Genomic DNA, 20,117 nt, shown 5'->3' with positions numbered 1-20,117 from the left:
AAAAGTAACTAAAAACCATTTTAATTCAAAAAAATGTTTTAATTTTCAATAATAATATTTAATACTTATAATGTTAATTATCTCATTTATATTAATTGAACTTAGAAATGAACGAATAAAAATGCTTTAGTCGAGTCCTTAAAATTGTCGAAAAAAATGAAAATACCTTTTACATTTTGTTCCTGATAAATGGATGATCCTTCTGATAAAGAATATGTATGCATACAATATATAGTTGATGATACATTCTTCTAGCTGTTACATTTGTAAATTTTTTATGAAATCATGAAACCATAAAAAGCCTCAATGTTGAGTCTTACGTTCAATATTATTACACATATCCATACGAATATAAATATAAAAATAATTTTAAAGCCTTGTGATTTATTTTAAATAAACTGAAATATGGCAAACATATTATAAATAAATTTATTTCATTGTTTTGCTCGCGGTTGATATTTCTGCTTTATTAGATGACGTATGAACCGTGACGTCTGATCGAAACCACGTTGCAGCTACTTGAAAATTTGAGTATATAAGCTCTTAAGAGGACTTCATAACCAAAGTATTTTTTAAAACGAACGAGCAATGAAAACAAGCACAGTTGTGTTCCTGATCTTCACCTGCCTTTTGGCTGTGATTTGCTACAGTAATTATTAACTTATTACTCGTGCTAATATTATAGTCTATTAATCTATTGAATTATTACACATTTATCCTCAGATACGGTGAATTCGATGAGTTCAGGTGGTGCATTCACTATAGGACAATTATCACCATTCCGAAAATGTGAAAAAGACTTTGAAGGTTCTTTCTCCATTATTCTTAAAATTCTTGGTGTAAAAAGAATTGTACCTTGCAATAATGTGGAAAACTCCAAATTCATTAAATGATGAATATATATAATTAATAAAGTTTTATTAATTATAAAATTAAATTTATTTTAATTATTGTGTGTTATTTGATTGAAAAATAATTACTAGCTTCTTTTATTTATTTATATCACATCTATATAATTTTTTCATTATATGTGATGATGATGCAAAACAGCTGCGCAGTGCACTGAAGTGGTGTAATTTGCATATAAACAGTGTAATTTTTGTCATGGAGAGTCCATGGGGCAAATGCAAAATTTGAAATGAATTAAAAAAAAAACCCAGAAACATTGAGTTTTTGGTGCTATTGGAAGGGGGCATTAAACAAGCCATTTGACTTGCATACATTAAAATATAAGTAAATTTTGTTTCTAAATATAAAAAATAAAATTAAATGTAATTCATTGTTTTGCTTGCGGTTGAGATTTCAGATTCATTAGGTGACGAATCGTGGCGACACTCGACTGTAACTTTCTTACTTGTTTAAACCTAGAGTTGGTATGTACAATAATAACCATAGTCTTTGTGATTCCTGAAAATTGGGTTGCGATCAGATAAAAATTGTCTAAGTTATTGAAGAAATACTTTTGTATGGGCAAACACGCCTACTTATAAGGGTCTTAGATGTATTTGCTGACAATCTGGTATATTTTGCACTCTATAATATTATATATCTTGAAAGTATTACTATACAAATATACCAATTATACCGCTTTAACCATTTTTTTTTTATATTTTGTGGTATATTATTTCGGTATATTTTGAGCTTAAAACCGCAATATTTTGCTCATATATTTATATTTAATGGATAGCTGGTATCTCTCAATTGAGCACACTCGACTGTAGCTTTCTTACTTGTTTAATTTGTGTTTGACTTAATATAATAATAATTTTTTCTATAAATATAAACAATATAAAAATAAATTTAATTCATTGTTTTGCTCGCGGTTGATATTTCAGATCCATCAGGTGACGTATGCACAACGTGACAACTGATCGAAACCGCATTAAAGCTACTTGCAGCGCGAATATATAAGGTCTCAAGAGGACTTCATAATCGAAGTATTTTTTAAAACGACGGAGCAATGAGAACAAGCATAGTTGTGTTCCTGATTTTCACTTGCCTTTTGGCTGTGATTTCTTACAGTAAATATAAACTAAATTATTATTATTACTATAGTCGACTAACATATTAAATTCTCATGTACATCTATCCTCAGATGCGGTGAATTCCATGAAGCCACAGGGAGCATTCGGTGTAAGGGGACCATCACCATTCCAAGATAAAAGGAAAGATGTTTTCACAATTATTGTCGATTGGTTTTCTAACATATTTAAAAAATTTAGTTGGTAAAATTAAACCAGAGCGCGACTATTTTGTGAAGTGATATTTTGTATGTGCCGTCAATAGCATATTTTTTTGCAAATGTTGTTTTAAAGTATTTATAGTTTTTACTTATAGTATTAATTAGAAATTATGTTCTATTTGCTTTAACTTCAGTTATGTAATAAATTGCCAAAACTCAACAACAAAATAACTTTATTTTGGGTAACTGTGAAATATTGTTCATTAATAAGATTTCGTTTTTAATGTGTGATTAAATTATGCTTCTTGCTCTCTGAGTTTGAGCAATACCTTGAAGTATTTCATGTTTATATTTGAAACATGCTGAGTGGAGGTTTAGAGCTGATTTTAAACTTTGCTTTGTGGTTAACTATTCTTGTATAGCTTCGCAGTTTTCAATTGCGATTATAATGTATACTTTATGGGCTTGGAGTTTATTTATAAAACATCAATATAGAAATTTAAGAAAGTAATATGAATATACAAAATGTTTCACTTTATTCCATAACTAATTTCATTTTACAACTTGAACTTTATGCTGCGCAGTATTGGATACTTTTCGCCAGCGCATTGACCGCGAAAATCGTCCAGCGACAGATCATGGAAAGCAACACCACCCAAGCGCCTGGCTTGCGAGTAGCTCGCCTTAATGGCCGCCGAAGTGGGATCCTCATAGCCCACCCAGAGACCTGGTTCGCCATTATCGCCAGCCGAGCGATAGGCATAGATGCCAAAGCGTTTCGTTGGATCGCCAACTTTGCGCAAATGCTCGTTATTCTTATCCTTGCCCTGACCAAGATGAAGCTGCAGTTGCTCACAGATCTCGGGCCAGCTGAGCAGACCCGGAATGAGTGTATGCTTGCCCCCATCAGCGGCACCCTCAGTATCCGGCACCGGAGGATAACCCGTGAGACCCGAGTCGCGGCTCATGCGCCAGGCGCGACCATAGCTGGCGATGCCAATGTTTAGCTGCTGTGCATTGGCCGTGCTGTTCAGCCAATACTCCACTTGATGAGCCACATTGTGGGTGAGATCGCGTTCGGGCATCTCGTGAAGCGGAGCTACCACATCCGCTTGCTTGGGATCACGCTGTGGCGTATGGAAGTCATAGGTGCCCAGGTTAACAAAGTCCACGTACGGCATCACAGAGGGAATATCAATGAAAACTGAGAGGAAGAGTGAAAGCGTATTAGCGTATTAAGAAAGGTACAGTTGAGTGTCCTCGAATATGAGATACCCGCTACCCATTTTAATGAAAGCAAAACTGTGCGGAATTGCTCTCAAAATAAACCAAATGAATAATACTAAAAATATACTAAAGGTTTCATTTGGTATATTGATATAGTATCGCATTTATACCACATTGTCGGCTAAAGCAACAAAGGCCCGTAATAACTTTTACCCATACATATTTCTTAAACAACTTCTACAAGTTTTACCTGATCGGAACCAATTTTTGAGGAATCATAATTTACACTTGCAATTCGATTTTTGTGGATTTGCGTACAAAGATAACAAGTGCTGTCGAAAAAAAAATTATATCTCTATATCTTATAGTCTCTGAGATTCAAGTGTTCAAACGGACGGACGGACGGCCAGACGGAAAGATAGACAGACAGATAGACGGGTATGGCTATGTCGTCTCGGAATATAAAGTATTTATATTGTTGATCAGCGTCAGCGGACGAGACGATAGGGTTTGAGAGGCCTCCTTCCTGTAACATAGTTTTCCTGCAGGCACAAACTTATAATACCCTTCTACTCTATGGGTACCGGGTATAAAAACAGTTTTGCTACCTCGACAACTTACGCTGTGGATCCACATGTGGCAGCATGCTGAGCGACAATTGTTTGCCATTGCGTTGCAACTCCACTCGCAGCTCTCGCACCAAGGCGGCGAACTGCGTCTTGTGCTCCTCGGCCTTGGCATCGATGGTGTCGCTGCTGAACAGACCCTTGAACGATGACCAGGCGCGTCTGAAGGCGCCCTGCTGCTTCTTGGGACGCAGCTTGGGGAATTGCCAAGCCAAATCGATGCCATCGAAGCCATATTGACTGAGCTCAGCACTCACGCTGGCCTTGAAGTTGTTCCTATGCTCCGGTTGCTCCAGCAAGCTGAGATATTTGCCATTGTCCGGCTCGCCAAATTCATTAATATCCCGATCGCCGCCAACGGAGAGCAAGATGCGCAAATGCGCGTACTTCTTACGCAGTGCTGTTATCTGGTTATAATGCTGGCGATTGTAGGTAAGCTCTGGATGCAGACTCTTGAGTTTATAGTTCGAGGCATCGATGCCCGCATAGCCATAGATCAAGTAGTTGCAAAAACTCAAAGCTGGCTCCAGCTCAGGCAGTGAAAGTTGTGCAGGACCTGAAAGCAAGAGAAAACAAAGGCAAATATTATACAAGTAGAGATAACCTCAATAACCCCAACACTTGACACACAAAGATTAGACAGTAATGCGCTCTCGCTCTTCTCTGTCTCTTTCTTACCTTCACGCACAAAGCTTGCCGCATCATAGTAGCAGACCAGTTTGCCCACCTCAGCCAGAGTCACCTGGCTGCAGCCCAGGCAGAGCAATGCTCCAAGGAAGAAGACCCAACTGTGGGCCATTTATTGTTACTCTATGTATGTACTGCTGTCGTTAAGAATCAATTTAAAACTGAGCGATGACATAAAAGTCACAGCTAATGCCGCTCGAATTGAAATTGAGTGCAAAAACAAAGCATCGACGTGGTTTCGAAAACACTTCTTATCGCCTCTAAAAAATCACAAAGTATTGAGCATAGCAAATACACATTTGTTTGGAGTTTATAAAAATAATCTGTTTGGCGCCGCGAGTAAACATTGAGTGCAAAAAAAAAATTAGACTGTTTCAAAAACAAATCTTATCGCCTCTCTTTCTTGGAATCGCATTAAAAGAAAGCGATCAGATTCTTATAAAATTGTGTTCTTAAAATTAGACCACTTTTTATGTCATTAATAAGATGTTTTATTAAGAGTTCTTAAAAACTAAGATTTACTTTCCTACTTCAATGTTTTCGTGATTAAGTATTCAGATTAAAATTCTAAGTAAATGATTTCATAAGTTTTATTTTAGAACTTTTTTTTTATCAGCACAGTGAAAGTATTTGCTTTAATATAGCGTCTACATAATTTATTTTTATGCAGCGATGTGTAATGAACACATTCAAGTAAATTTGATTTGTTATTGTACTAAATTGCTGCGCCTTGAATTAAGTTAGTTAATGTATAAAGTATAATCAATAAAATACATATTTCTCATTTTATTTAAAATAAATTTTCTTAAAAACTTTGTTAATGTCTTATTCAAATCGTCAAAACAAAAAATAAATAAAAAATTCAATTTCACTGAGATTTCTTGGAAAATTGAAAAAAATGTATGTATGTCTTATTCCATTTTATAGTACATTTTTATACCCTATGGTTAGAGTATTACTATACCCATATACCAAATATAGCCTTTGGTATTATGGGGGTATATTAATTTAGTATATTTTTAGCATAATTAATTGTTCAAATTGTAGCTTATTTAGTAGTTTTTTATACTAAATGTATTATACATTATGAGTACTATTTTTTCTCTTTTATTAATTAATCAACATATGATTGGGTTATTTTATTTTATGTGCAACACAACGTAATTAATATGACTGTAATCACCCAATGATTTCGGCGTTGTAGTTCATCATCGTCTAGAGTATATAAAGCACACATGAGCCACAGCAAAGTAATCAAAGTATTTTTGTGATCGAACAAACGATGAGATCAGCTTCAGCTGCGCTATTGTTTATGTCCTGCCTTTTGGCTGTGATTTGCTACAGTAATTATTAAGTGATATTTGATAAATCTTTTTTTGCAATGACTAAATTTTTTCAGATGCGGTGAATTGTACAAAACCACATGGCGCATTCGGTGTAGAGAGAGCAACAGGCGATCCGCAGAAAAAAACAGAACTTTTTACAATAATTGTTAATTGGATATCCAGTTTTAATCGAAATTTGTAAAATGAACTTTTATACACATTTGCTATAAATAAAGTTTTTTCCCCCTTCGTTAAGGGGTTTTCTTTATTTATTTAGTTATTATTGTTTTTATTCATTTATTATATAAATATATTTATTTGCAAAACCTTAAATCGAAAGCTTTAACTTTAATTATATATTTTCTGGCGACTACTAAACGACAAGCGGCAACAAAAATAATATTCCACATATAATTCAAAATAGCATTAAATTAATTATATATAACTGAGGCAACGAGGCTGATTAACAGCATTTCAATTAGAATGTGTGATTAAAACATCACGCTCTCTTGTTGTGCTCGCTTCATATGAATTATCTCCTTATATGCCTTAGTCTTATTTTCTTTTCTTTCTATTTCCATTCCTATCTCTCTGGCTAATGTGCCAGCAACCACCAAACACAAATCCCTAACATCAAGGGAGGAGAGATGGATTTTAGTGTGTTATAGCTCGTATCAACAGTGAGTAGGCTTTGCGATTGCTTTACCACTACAAACACACAAACAACATGTGGGAAAGTTACAGTCGAGTGTGCTCGACTGTGAGATACGCGCTAATCATTTTCAATTAAATGTAGGGCGGTATTATTCTTAAATTATACTAAATTAGTATACTGAAAATTACTGAAATATACTATTTTTCAAAAAAGTACTGAAATATACTAAAGTTGAAATTGATATTTATAATAAATTATTATAGCGAAGACTAATTGGTATATTGATTTACCATTAGATTAAGCATATTGTCATATACTAAAAACTAAAATATATCGAAAGCTATAATTGGCATATTGATACACTGTTACATACAACATTATATTAAAATACTAAAATATACCAAATGTTATAATTGGTACATTGATATACTGTTACATTTAGCAAATTGTCATATATTAATATACTCAAATATACCGAAATTGGAATATTGATAAACTATTACATACATCAAAGATATACCAAAATCTATAATTGGTATATTGATATACTATTACATATAGCAGATTATTATGTGAAAATAACTTTTAAAATTTTCATTTGATTGAAACCAAATTTTCTGGAATCATGAAGTATAAGTTATTGTTCTATGCCAAAAGCTGAGATTCTAGCTTACAAATTATAGGTCAATTTCTCATAGTCTAAGTCGCTATCGTCTCGAGGATATGGAGTCAAAGATGTCGCCTATGTTACATAAATTTTCTGTAGGCACAAAGTTATAATACCCTTCTACCCTAGCGGGAAGCGGCTATAAAAAGAATGAAAGAGATGGAGAATGAGTGAGCGAGAAAGCGAGAGAGAGAGACACATGTTAGTATTTTCGTATTGCTGCCATTAAGTTGCTGTCGCTTTGCCAACGGCATTTTTGCCTCAGTCTCTTTGCTTATGTCACTTAGCCCACAGTTTCAGCTCCCGCCCATTTCTCGAAACTCCCTCTCGCTCCGCATCCCTAATTCTATCTCCACAATTCCCAGCAGACAATAATGTTTTTGTGCTGCGTGTTGTATACGCAAAGCTTAAATACATTAAAGCATTCGTTGTTGGCAAATGATGAGCTGTTGTTGTTGCTGCTGTTGTTGCTGCTGTTGTTGTTGTTGTTGCTGTTGGTATTGTTGACGATGGCACTTAAGCAAGGATGAGTGTCCTTCTGACGCTTTTACTTTGTGTGTGTGTGTGCCCTGAACGCTTTTGCCAGTTGATTAGCAATTTTGCTCACGTGGCGCTATTTGTTGGCTTCGTTAGTCGAGAGTGTGAGATGAACGCAAGCGGTGGGGGAAATGTGTTGACTTCTACGGATTCCGCACAAAATTTATTTGCAGAAATTGTGTTAAAAGAATTTGCATGCTGCATGCTGTGGAATTATTTTGCCCTCTCTCTCACTCTCGCTCTCACTCTTTTCGCTTTCTTTTTGTCTAGCGAACTCGTTTCAGTCGCTTTCTTGCTTTGGCCGCAAGTGGCAGCTCTCAGGCGCTTAAGCAAATCCTTTTAGTAATTACTTTTTGCCCCCAAGCGACAGTTACGACAGGCCAGCTGCTGTGCTCTGTGCTGTGTCGCCTTAATAGATTCATTCCCAAGCCATGCGAAAAGCCACTCAGTGTGAGATGCCAAGGCCCAGCGACTATGTAATATGTTCATTTAGCTGTTTGGCTGCTTAAATATATTATGTGGCCACCCTCCCCCCATTTTTTTTATGGCCAAGCTTTGAGTTTTGCATAGATATAACGTATACGACGCGTTGGCTTTGTGAATGTTTTTATGGGGCAACAAAAAATTTCCGCTTCCGTTTTTTGGTTGCGGCGGCGTCACCGGAAAATCTACATAAAAAACACGAATTTTATGAAAAGCCAACGCACACATGCCACAAGCTATAAAACTAACCGCAACAAAAAAAACAAAAAAATGAAATACGAACATGAAAAACAAGAAAGTGAGAAATCAACAGAATATTTCAAATATGACTGCTATGCATAGTCGCTTAAGCAAACAGTCAGCCAAGTGCACACATGTTCATGGGACACGCCCAGTTGCCCACTCATCCTCACACACACAAACACACCACCGCACACACACTCCACAGGTTGACAATAAAACGCTGCTCGTAATAATAAACTAATAGTGCCCCAGCTGCTGAGCAATCCTGCGCTTTCTCTCTCTCTCTCTCTTTGTGTTCTCCAACTACCGACAGCATGCACTGCACACATACACACACACACGCCTCTACACGTATACATTTATTTTGCTGATATATGTGCTGAACTTTTGTGTAGCCTAAGTTGCGGCTCTTAAGTGTATATGCTAAACACTTGTGGGGAATTACTGAATTGTAGCTAGATAGGTTTAATAGTAAGAAAGAAAACTATTTTGAAATCGATATCCGAAAATAAAAGTATTTAGCCTTAGTAACATTAAAAAAAATCTACTAAAAAGTATTTTATTTATATTATATCAACAGATTACCGGTATAGCTACGGACCTCTATTGGTCAATATTCCGCATCTCCTAGAAGCCGATTCAACCTAACCTAACCTAAACTTTAGAAACAGATGAAGTCTCTAATCATAACTACACAAAGTTATGGAAACTAATTCAACTTATTTTAAAAGTTATAAAGCTCAAAGCATGCTTATGTCTGCCTGATTAACAAGTATGTACATTAACAACAGAAAGCTTTACAATTTAGCTTCCATATTAAGTTTATTAACACAACTGCAAATTAAGTTTAGAACATATCTGAATGGTTCAAATCATCATAATAAAATCTTCGGTATTAAATTAAACCTTGAGGATTTGCAAGTATTTTCGCTCTATAATATTTTGTTCCTTCCATAGTTTTTGTATCTCTAATCTAATCTTTTTAAATAATAACACTAATTTGGCTTGTACACATTTTTTCAATATCTTTAATAATTGAGTCTTGTAAATATCCTTTCATATATTAAGTGGAATAGATTTCAATTAAACCTCAATTGCTGTATAGAATTTATATAGCACTTTGGATGTTTATCATTGAAATAGTAAATTTTAAAATAATTTTAATGTAAGTAAAAGTGCGTCTAACCTAAGGCCAGCATTGCATACAGTATACGAGTATATTTATAAATTAAAAGCTGCACCAAATTATATTTGTACTTTTATTATGTTGATCATATTACTAATAGCTCTTGTATCTAGTTATATATAATTTAGTTATCTCTCAATTTAGTAAAAAGTTAAATTTCAGTTTTATGTTAATCCATTTTTTGCAACTTTCTTTTTTAAAGCGAAAGTGGTGCTATTTGTATTTGATTCTGGAATATAACATTCTTGAATCAAGATTTTAGCCTTAAAATGAAATGTTCTTAATCTAATTTAAGATTTGTTTATAAGATCGGAAAACATCTTAAAGCAAGATTTTCAATCTTCTTTTTAATATAAATTTTTTTCTCTCTCTATATATGTACAATAAATCTACAATTTAATATTTCTATTTCCAGAGTATTCGTATTTCGACTAGTGTGAATTTCTATTCAACTCAAAGACAGCAAAATTATAGTGTGCGCAGTCATGGCATATTTTCACACCAGCTTGAGTAAATAGACGCACACCCGCTCACACACACACACAGCTACACAAAGACAACTCCCACAACTCTCCGGCAACAGCAAGTGAAGCAAACTGTTAGCTAATGGGCTTTTGCCTCAAACCTTAAGCCGAGAATTGCTTAAAATATGTGTGTGTGTGTGTGTGTGTGTGTGCGTGTGTGTGTTGTGTGAGTCTTTAATACAGCTGACCTCCCCGTCGATTGGGTGATTAACTTTTTGGGCAACATCTGCCCGCTGCCTGGCTTGAGTTGAGGGAGCTTGTTTGCCGTAATTAAATTGTTAACGCACACGTGTCGACTAGGCACATTTTATTTTATTTTTTTTGCTGTGTTTCGGGTTGGCTTTTTGCGTATTTATGCATGTGCATGGGTTCATTTAAGCGTAATGCTTTTCACGTTGACAAATGTGGCAACGGCAACGACGGCGACGGCGACGCTAATCCACCCAAAGCCAATCTGTGAGTGTTAAGGCAGCGATTGGGGGATTGGGTAAGCATGAATATATTTTTTTTTTTTTTTTTTTTTGGTTTTGCACCCCGGCAGGAAAATCTTCAAAAAGATGCCCTCTACCTCCTGTAGAGGGGTATGTGCGATTCTTACGCACTAAAAACCTCCGTATGCTCTTCTGTCCTTTGTAGGCTCACCGGGACTGTCAATTAAGTTATTACTTCGGTGAGCCGGATGGTGTGCTCAGTGCACACAATCGTCAGTGTGGCTTGCCTCTTACGGCAAGCTGCGAATAAAGAAAGTTGTTGTTGATCAGCTATAGACTAGCAGGTCTATTAGCTATCTCGTCAGCTCGGACCTGCTTCATAATGTTGACTATTAGGGTCTGTCCTGTCTTCCAGGACTCCTCGTCTGCCATCATTGCAGCCAGAAGACCCCTTGGGCTTATCGTCGGCCCTACAAGTCTACAGATTTGCTCTCTTTCGTTAGTAAATCTCGGGCAATGTAGGAGCACGTGCTCGGCCGTCTCCTCGTCGTTTATGCAGTAAAAACAGTAGGGAGTATCCACATGGTTGAATCGTTGAAGATACCCTCGAAAGCAGCCGTGATCCGTTAGGAACTGTGTAAGATGGTAGTCCAGCTCCTTATGTTGACACTTGATCCAAGTTGCGATGTCTGGTAGTAGCTCATAGGTCCATCGCCCCTTTCTTGATGCTTGCCATCTCCGCTGCCACTCCTCCAATTGGCGCTCGTACGCTGTCGTCCGGTTTACACCTTCGCGAATTTCCGTTAGAGCGTTTATCTCCAGGTCTACTGGTAGCATACCTGCGAGAACCAGCCCCGCGTCCTCTGAGATGGTCCTAAAGCCTCTGATAAGCCTTAGAGCCATGGTTCTGTAGGTTGCCCGCGCCTCTTTGAGGTAAGACGGTTTTACCGTAGCTCTACTCCATATTGGTGCTGCGTACAGTAGAGTTGCCTTCGCAACCGATGCCAACAGTTTCCTTGCTGGCATTCTCGGACCCCCTACGTTTGGCATCAACCTACTCAGGGCGGCGGTCGACATAGCGGCCTTCCTACTAGCATATTGCACATGGTCCCTGAAGTTGAGTCTATGGTCAATCATAACCCCCAAATATTTCAGTGACCTAGCTGATTCAAGCTGTATTCCGCCTACCGTTATATATAGCGCCTCTACTGCCTTTCTGCTGCTTAGTAACACAATTTCTGTTTTCTGGGCTGCAATGTTTAACCCGACACTCTCTAGCCAATCAGTGGCAGCTCTGATTGCATCGTTGCAGGTGGTTTGTAGAACAGTCAATGTTTTGGCTACGGCTGTAATCGCCACATCGTCCGCGAAGCAGTGCAAATTAGCGTTCCTTGGTTTCCTTACATTCAGGATACCATTGTACATGATGTTCCACAGGATTGGACCGATCACAGATCCTTGTGGGACACCAGAGGTAACTTGGTACTTTTTGGGGGCTTCACTAGTTTCGTACCAAAGGACCCGCTCTCGGAAATAGCTCCCAACAATATCCCTGAGATATTTAGGGATACCCATGTTACCCATGGCGCTGAGGATGCTGGTCCACTTAGCCGAGTTAAAGGCGTTTTTTACATCAAGGGTGGCTATCGCGCAGTATTCCTTCGCTCCTCCTAGCCATCTTTCACCGTCCAGCGCGTTTTGAGCGATGTTTCGGACGTCAGCCAACGCATCAAGGGTGCTTTTCCCCTTTCGGAACCCGTACTGTTGGTGCGATAGTCCACTGGGGCCCTCAGTGATCGCCTCCAGTCGGCAGTATATAATCCGTTCGAAAAGCTTACCCACTATGTCTAGTAGGCATAGGGGACGGTAACCACTGGCAGTGTTGGGGTTACCTTTACCTTTGGGGATGAGAATAAGCCGTTGGTTTTTCCATATTTTGGGGAATATCCCTTCAGCAAGGCACTGTTGGAAAGTGTTGCTGAATAATTCCGGCTTTGCCTCCGCTACGGCTTTAACGACGATTCCTGGTATTCCGTCCAAACCAGGAGCTTTGCTGGGCCTTATCCTTTTAGTGGCTTGCACTATTTCCTCTGGAGTGATGGCAGGAAAAGGAACGCCAGGGGTAGGTTCAGCCGGTTGCCAAAGGGAATCTTCTTTCGGGAACAGTTCCTCTACGATGGTGGCCATTGCACCGGGCTCCATTTGTAGCTTACCCGCCGAAGTTTTTAACTTTTTATAAACAATTTTATATGCAGAGCCCCATGGGTTCTCGTCAATACTGTCGAGCAGATCCTTAAATGCTCCAGCCTTCGCTATCGCAATTTCCCTCTGTAGTGCCGCCCGAGCTGTTCTGTGACGGTTCACTAATTGCAGGTGTTCGTCACGTCCTCTCGCCCGCTGAGCTCTTCTTCTTGCTGCGAGGCACTCCGCTCTCAAAAGTCGCAAGGACTCGCTCCACCAGTAAGCAGGTGGCTTGCTCCTGTTTGACTTTTTTCGCGGCATTGTAGCATCGCACGTCGATACCAGCAGTCTCGTCAGGTTTGTGGCCATATTTTCTGCTTGGTTAGCTGGATTCTCCAGGCCTTCTATTATATAAGATAGCATCTCTTTGTCCAGTTTCCTCGTGTCCCACATTCGACCTAGTGTATTCCTTCGAAGCCTATGTGTCGCACTCGTCATTTTAATGTTGATGAGGATCAGCGCATGGTCACTCAGCGTCTCGTCCTCCAGAACTTCCCAGGTGGCATTTACTGCTAAAGCCCTGCTAGCGAAAGTGACATCAATATACGATGTTCCTCTGTCATTGTCAAAGGTCGGTTTGATTCCATCGTTAAGTAGTACGAGGTCGAGCAGGCTCATTGTGTTTATCAGTGCTCTTCCACGACGATTCGATATTCTGCTCCCCCATTCTGTGGCCCAGGCATTGAAGTCCCCGGCTATCACTATCGGGCTACGCCCTCTAGCGTGGCGCGCCAGCATGTCGAGCATGTCTTCAAATTGCTCATGGCTGTCGCTTGGGGGGGCGTAGCAGCTGTAAAAATGAATCCCACTCAGTCTCGCGTAGGCGAAACCCCGTAGGGGAGGGGACTGTACTTCTTGTACATGGATTCCGGAGCAGCGTTTGATCGCCGCCTTTCCTAATCCGTCCAGTATCATGTCTGCATTCCCTCCACTTGGAATATAGGGTTCACTTAATAGCAGAATATCTATATTGCGTTCCACTTCGGTCTGCCGCAGTAGGCTCTGGGCAGCCGCACAGTGGTTAACGTTCAGTTGGGCAATCCTAACGAGTTCTTGCATGTTGCTGGCTCTTTTCTTCTAAGTGTTTTTTGGCCCTCTGATAGGTGGGGCATGCAAAACAACCGGTCGCATGATTTAGATTCTTCCCTTCGCCGCAGATCAAACAATTCGGCTTAGCTGTGCATCCCTTGGCCTTATGCCCTTTGGCCCCGCACCGTAAGCAGCAGTCCGATCGGTCTACTTCCTTACAGCTACTTGCTTGATGCCCGTAATCTAAACACTTAAAACATCTTATAGGCCTAGTGTCTTGGGTGATGCGACACCTTGACCAGCCCACTGTAATAGAACCCTTTTTTAGTACTGTTATGGCATCGTTTACGTCTAGCAGTACCGTAGCTATTTGGGTCCCGTCACGCATCCTTCTTAGTCCTTTCACATTCGGACTAGAGATCGTCGGGAATTGGGCCTTTAAACGTTGGAGAAGGTCCCCCGTGGTCGTTGCCTCATCCATGCCACTGCATTTCAGTGCAGTTCTTTGCATGCCTGAACGTACCGTGGCGATGTTGCTGAGGGAGTTTGCAATGCCTTCGCGGATCTTGCTCACTCCACCCGCAGATTTACCATCCAGTTCCAACAGTAGGTCACCTTTCTGCGTCCTCCTGATTTTACGGACGTGCTTGCCTATTTCGTCCAGCCCAGGGTCCCCTTTTAGTTGACGCAATATGTCAACGTAAGAGGTGTCGGCAGTTTTTTGAATTATCACTGCCTCGGGTTTCCTGCGTAGCTGTTTGGGTTTGACTCTATTTTCCGCTTTGGAATTGCGGATAGGTGCTTTAGTAACCTCTGCATAGGTTGTCACCTTGGGCGCATTGGCCCCAGCCTTCACGGTAACATGCTCCCTCCTTAAAGGTGTCGCTTTTGGCGTCTTTTTGTCCTTAGCGACTGGGGGGATCTTCTTTTTAGAGGATACCACTGTTTGGGTAGCGACGTTCGTGGCAGGAACATCTTTTGGTCTACCCTTGTGGAGATCCATCGCTCTATTGTTGAGCGAAGCCAGTTCTGATATTGCATCTTTGGACCCCTTGGTGACGTGTCGCTGGGTCTCAAAAGCTGCCACAAGTAGATTAATTCTACTTTGCATTTCGTCCAATACCTCGCTGAGGTCCGAATTGTGCCATGCTGTCGTTAGGTCCAATGGGCGAAGAGGCGAGCCCGGAGGGGTCTTGCTTCCTGCCTTTGGAATCGGCACGCTGATGTGATCGGTGGTAACCTTACTTGTAACATTAGATGCTTGCGAGGCCAAGTATGCCACCTCTTTAGCATTGCGGTCGCTGGATATCGACGGCCGGGGGCCCGCTTGCTCACCCCTCACAACCGCCGGTACTGGGCTTCCGACACCCTGCACCGTAATTTTAACTCCTCTATGACCTTCCATTTGGTTAATTCTAACCGGTGCATTTTAACCCTTCTGCCAGGGGCACTCCCTCTAATGAGATGGTGTAGCTACCCTACAATCTAGCCGCCCACTATGGGTCAGACGCTAACCAGTATACCGCCCAGTCTGGGTACAGACGCATACTGGATTTTTAATAAGCCATTCGGTGATTACTCACCGGCAGGCCGCCTTCTCATCTTAGCCAGCCCCCCTGTTGGGTAACAAAGGGGCTGTTCCCAGGGACGCCGCGTGGAGGCGATGAGCTGCTTGAGTTTAGCCAGGTATGGATCGCGCTGGGCTTTGCCATGTTAAAGCCGCTCAGCAACTTTACCATACTAGCATCACCCCGACATGAATATATGTACGAGTGTGTGTGTGTGTGTGTGTGTGTGTGTGTGTGTGTGTGTGTGTGTGTAAGCCATGACAGCCATTTTCCCCCACACCCGCCGCGCTCCGCACTTTGCATGGCTTACGCCCTTAGCTGGTGTTTTTAATGCTTCATTGGCTTAATTGCCAGCCAACAGCAGCCACAAGCATACACTCACATGCACACATACATGCACACACACACACACAGACACACATGCACACAACTTTTCCACGATGAAAATGAATTCAACCACAAACACGTTCATTTACCTTTTATAGATACACATACTCCAAAAATTCTCACACACTTTAAATTTGTGCTCGAAATTTGTTTTCATTAAATTTTGCGTGGCTTGAACATAATGCTGATTATTTACGCATAAAATAATGCACAACATTAATTTCTACTCATTTTCTATTGATAGCAAATTGCAGTGTGTTCATCAAGTTTTTGTGCTAAACAAAGAAATGATGAGAGAGCAGCATTAGAGAGAGAGAGATGAATACTGCACTTAAAACTCAGCACAATAATCTGAGTATTATTTATTGTATTTTCTCTTCAAACAGAGCTTATAAACAACGTTCATAGAAAATATCAATTTGCTATTATTTTGTATGCACATTTTAAAAATGATTAAATAAAATGAAAAATAAAATCGTAAATAAAAATTATATAATGTCAAAAATAAAGAAATGCTAACATTTAAAGAATCTAGAACAAAATTCGTTAATTTTAAATCTTTTTGATCTTAAAACAAGATTTTTGAAGGTCGAAACGATGATTGAAGAACAAAATCTTGTATAAAGATTATTTCAAGATTTTTTATTAAAGTCGAAAAGTTCCTAAATAAAGATATGCAATCTACTTTTCAATGTAGTATATTTATACTTTAAGGGACAGTAAAACACTATTCATTACATATTTAATGGTTGATTTTTATTATTGATAATTTATAGTTTGAGCTTAACTATGAATATAAGCTCATTTATTTACAAGTATTTTGCAAGTGTAAGATTAAAAACCATTTTTTCTGTAACATTTTTTATATTTATTCTTTCCAAAAACTACTTTTAAATATGATTCATTTTTTACAAATTTAGTTTTACTTAGCTATTTTTGGACGATATTTTATAATTGGAGTTTAATAATCAACGATGAGAGATAATTTCTAAGAAACGTGTTTTCAAACTCAAGAAATAATGCATAAAATCAAATGTAATGATTCCGATTTCTGAAAACTAATATTTTAATAGGAATATTCTAAAATTTAAGGCATATATTTTAGGAATTATTTAACATTCTAAAATTGACCTTAAATGACATATTTAATTTAGGTTTCTTTTTAGCAACATTTTTTTTGGTCTACAATTTTTTAAAAATAATTTTAAAAATTAGTATTATAATAGAATTATCCTTATTTAGTATACTATACAATAATCGTCTTTACATATTTAAATTTTTATATTTTCACTTTTATTTTAGCTTTTGATTTAGTACTATCGATAGTTCATAGTTCGAGCTTTCAACTCATATAGTTGTATAAAAAATCAAATGCAATATTGTGTATTTCCAATGAAAATTATAGTGTTATCAGCCTGAATAGACACCACAATCGAATAGCATTCTTCTAATACATACAAACATAATACACACATGTCATTTTCTCAGTGCGCAATTGAATACAACGTTTAACAGCTGAGTGTAATGTGTGATTAAAGCCGTCATTACATGAACGAGTTAGGCTATAAAAGCTGCTTCTAGACAGCGTTTAGTGTTTAGTTTCAAATTGCAAGTCGCATTTCGAGCTTATAGGAAACATGAAGTGGTTATCGTTGGCTTTTCTCCTCGCTTTGTTGGCACTCGCAAGTGGTAAGTTGTTGTGGTTGAGGAAGAGGGGGTGGAATAGTGTATGCAAATAATAGAATTCATGCATAAAATATGTATAATTTATTTACTTATTTTTTTTCTGTCTATATTTTGCTTTTATTTACAGCTAATCCACTGCAACCGGGAAATGTAATCATCAATGGCGATTGTAAATACTGCAATATACGTGGCGATTAATTAATTCAACAACCAGCCAGTGATTGCTATTTATGTCGATTGAAATAATAAGGGAAATTTAATTAAAACGAGTGTTTTTGTTTTTATGTAGTCCAAGCCTAATCTGTTAATGCGCACAAAATGCGTTTCAATTGAAAGGCAAATTTCTATTTTTCAGCAAACAACATCAGATGAAATTTCAAGTAGCCTTGAATCAACGAGTCTCCTAACAAATTCTGATGCAATTCCCGTCGATTTATTGTTATCTATAGGTTCACTTTGCGGTCAACGACGATATTCTCAGTGTCAAGATTTATATATAATCAATATATAAATTTGACTTTACTTTTGTGCATGACTAATCCATCAAAGGTTGACTGAGGAATTTAAATAAATGAAACAATTATGTAATGAACAATTTATTGAACAAAAAAGAATTGAACTTTCAGTTTTGTCATAGGCAATTTTATTAATTAAGGATCATTGGCAATTTTCTTGGTTAACCTCCATGAACATTGCAATGACGGCAATCGCCGTTGATGACCACATCAGGTTTCACAGGGGAAGCTAGAGAAGAGAATCGAGTTTTAAATTAGTATTTTGTAATTATAATTGTTGTTCTTGAAACTTACCACTGGCGAAAGCCAAAAGGCCCAGGACGAAAACAATTGAGAAAAGTTTCATTTTGTTCTGTGGTTTAGTTAACAAGGTTTGCAGTTGAACTAATGCCAATTGCAGTCAAAGAGTCGGTTTATATAGCACTTAAAGCAAAAGTGTTTTTCCCGAGAAGCGCACAAATTGTTATTACAATATTACATTGATAGGTCAGCAGAAGTAGACAGCTTGGAAATGCCCATTTAAATGAGTATTTCCCACAGATAAACACATTGGTTCAGTGCGTTGATTGCGATTGCATGTGACGTTTAATTACAGCTTAAGGTATTGAGTACAGTGAACACTAACTCAGGTGAAGCGTGATGCAAATATTCAAGTTGAGAAATCTAATAATACTTATTAGAGTTTAGAGTTTATTTAGTCAAAGCAAAGCTTAATGTTACATATATTAAGCTATATATTAAATGGAAACATTATGTCATTACTTTTGTTTATTTTAAACATGAATCAGAAGCACAATTTTAAATATAAATATAAGAACCATCTGTTAAACGTACCTTAAAAGTTAGAAACGCTATTTGTTTTACAAAAGCGAATTGTTTAATTAAGAGACTACTTTTCATCGCTAAACCAAATCTAGGAGTAATTGCTAAGGTGTCCGCTTAAGAAAGGTGTCCGCTTAAAAGAACTGTGCATTAAGCGAGCTTTCACTGCTTGAGTAAAACATGCTATGTGAAGTCTAAACATGTATACGTGATATTTCGTATACGTAATATACATATGATTGAGGTAAACTTTTTGTATACGCAATATTTGACGTAATGCATGTTTGAGGTAATAAATGCTATTTATTAGGAATATCAAAATAAGGAAAATATATTTTTATAAAAATATATATCAGCATTCCCCACAGCCTGCATTTGCTTGCAATGCATCTTTGTTGTAAAATATGTACATACGTATTTTACGTATACACGTATATTACGTATACGCAATCAAACGCTAAGTCAGAAATATATTGTATAAGCTGTATATTTAGCTTTACATTTCCCTTTATGCTGTGAATAAAATGTTAAATAAAAACAATCAAGAATAAATGCATTCAATGCGAATAAATTCGATTTTGATTTGTGCTTATAACACATTATTTATTTAATAATTTCTTTAGACAAACTTAGTGCGGCATATTGCGTAGCAAAGCGCCAATAGAATAGTATAGGAGACCAAAAGCCGCAGCGCCAGTTGTCAATCTCTGAATAGTAGCACCTGAATCACGGACAGGAAAAGGCGTCTCGGGCACACCATCTCTGTTACAGTCTACGCACTCTCCCATGATGTAAACCTTGCCAGGCTCAGCTTTAGAAATAAATACAATTGAATAAGATAATTGTGACTATGCGAGTTATTTTGTTTATATTACCAAAAGTTACAGCCAAGATGCAGCTGAATAAAAGGAGCACTAAAGCCAACGAATTCATGTTGAATCTGATCGGAAAACGCATTGACGATCGTCTACTTATAAAGAAAAATACTGAGATAGTGAAAAATTGAATATATACGAAGCTCGTGTATTGAATTTCACAAAGCAAGCATTTAAAATTCATCTGAGTGTGAAATCCTCTCTGAGTAATTTTGTATATT

The 20,117-nt window shown here is 38.0% G+C and overlaps 4 protein-coding genes across 4 annotated transcripts; 1 reads left to right on the top strand and 3 right to left on the bottom strand.

The window, feature by feature from the left end:
- Positions 1–2,690: 2,690 nt before the first annotated feature.
- Positions 2,691–4,885, bottom strand: LOC117570492 (chitinase-like protein Idgf5). Its single transcript, XM_034252185.2, has 3 exons — positions 4,714–4,885; positions 4,031–4,591; positions 2,691–3,386 (listed from the first exon to the last, which is right to left on the bottom strand). Exons 1-3 carry the CDS (start codon positions 4,832–4,834, stop codon positions 2,740–2,742), a joined length of 1,329 nt encoding a protein of 442 aa, XP_034108076.1. The 5' UTR covers positions 4,835–4,885; the 3' UTR covers positions 2,691–2,739.
- Positions 4,886–17,571: 12,686 nt separating this feature from the next.
- Positions 17,572–17,950, top strand: LOC117571291 (bomanin-068). The gene is made up of 2 exons (XM_034253361.2): positions 17,572–17,687; positions 17,812–17,950. The coding sequence occupies exons 1-2, from the start codon at positions 17,636–17,638 to the stop codon at positions 17,880–17,882; spliced, it is 123 nt and encodes a 40-aa protein (XP_034109252.1). The 5' UTR covers positions 17,572–17,635; the 3' UTR covers positions 17,883–17,950.
- A 314-nt stretch (positions 17,951–18,264) lies between these two features.
- On the bottom strand, positions 18,265–18,609 carry LOC117571292 (bomanin-065-like). Its single transcript, XM_034253362.2, has 2 exons — positions 18,494–18,609; positions 18,265–18,428 (listed from the first exon to the last, which is right to left on the bottom strand). The coding sequence occupies exons 1-2, from the start codon at positions 18,543–18,545 to the stop codon at positions 18,361–18,363; spliced, it is 120 nt and encodes a 39-aa protein (XP_034109253.1). The 5' UTR covers positions 18,546–18,609; the 3' UTR covers positions 18,265–18,360.
- A 983-nt stretch (positions 18,610–19,592) lies between these two features.
- LOC117569129 (bomanin-836) lies at positions 19,593–20,007 on the bottom strand. Its single transcript, XM_034250149.2, has 2 exons — positions 19,897–20,007; positions 19,593–19,832 (listed from the first exon to the last, which is right to left on the bottom strand). Exons 1-2 carry the CDS (start codon positions 19,976–19,978, stop codon positions 19,651–19,653), a joined length of 264 nt encoding a protein of 87 aa, XP_034106040.1. The 5' UTR covers positions 19,979–20,007; the 3' UTR covers positions 19,593–19,650.
- Positions 20,008–20,117: the final 110 nt, after the last annotated feature.

The sequence above is a fragment of the Drosophila albomicans genome, chromosome 3 (genome assembly GCF_009650485.2).
Source record: "Drosophila albomicans strain 15112-1751.03 chromosome 3, ASM965048v2, whole genome shotgun sequence".
In the NCBI taxonomy this organism is placed as follows: domain Eukaryota; kingdom Metazoa; phylum Arthropoda; class Insecta; order Diptera; family Drosophilidae; genus Drosophila; species Drosophila albomicans.
The sequence above is the reverse complement of the archived record's forward strand: the minus strand, read 5'-3'. Positions and strand labels throughout refer to the sequence as shown.

Coding starts and splice junctions, on each gene's coding strand:
- LOC117571292 (XM_034253362.2), bottom strand. CDS start 18,545: ATGAAACTTTTCTCAATTGTTTTCGTCCTGGGCCTTTTGGCTTTCGCC. Junction 18,429..18,493: donor CCTTTTGGCTTTCGCCAGTG/GTAAGTTTCAAG, acceptor TCTCTTCTCTAG/CTTCCCCTGTGAAACCTGAT.
- LOC117569129 (XM_034250149.2), bottom strand. CDS start 19,978: ATGCGTTTTCCGATCAGATTCAACATGAATTCGTTGGCTTTAGTGCTC. Junction 19,833..19,896: donor CATCTTGGCTGTAACTTTTG/GTAATATAAACA, acceptor TTATTTCTAAAG/CTGAGCCTGGCAAGGTTTAC.
- LOC117570492 (XM_034252185.2), bottom strand. CDS start 4,834: ATGGCCCACAGTTGGGTCTTCTTCCTTGGAGCATTGCTCTGCCTGGGC. Junction 4,592..4,713: donor GGCAAGCTTTGTGCGTGAAG/GTAAGAAAGAGA, acceptor TCTTGCTTTCAG/GTCCTGCACAACTTTCACTG. Junction 3,387..4,030: donor GCCACATGTGGATCCACAGC/GTAAGTTGTCGA, acceptor TCTTCCTCTCAG/TTTTCATTGATATTCCCTCT.
- LOC117571291 (XM_034253361.2), top strand. CDS start 17,636: ATGAAGTGGTTATCGTTGGCTTTTCTCCTCGCTTTGTTGGCACTCGCA. Junction 17,688..17,811: donor TTTGTTGGCACTCGCAAGTG/GTAAGTTGTTGT, acceptor TTTTATTTACAG/CTAATCCACTGCAACCGGGA.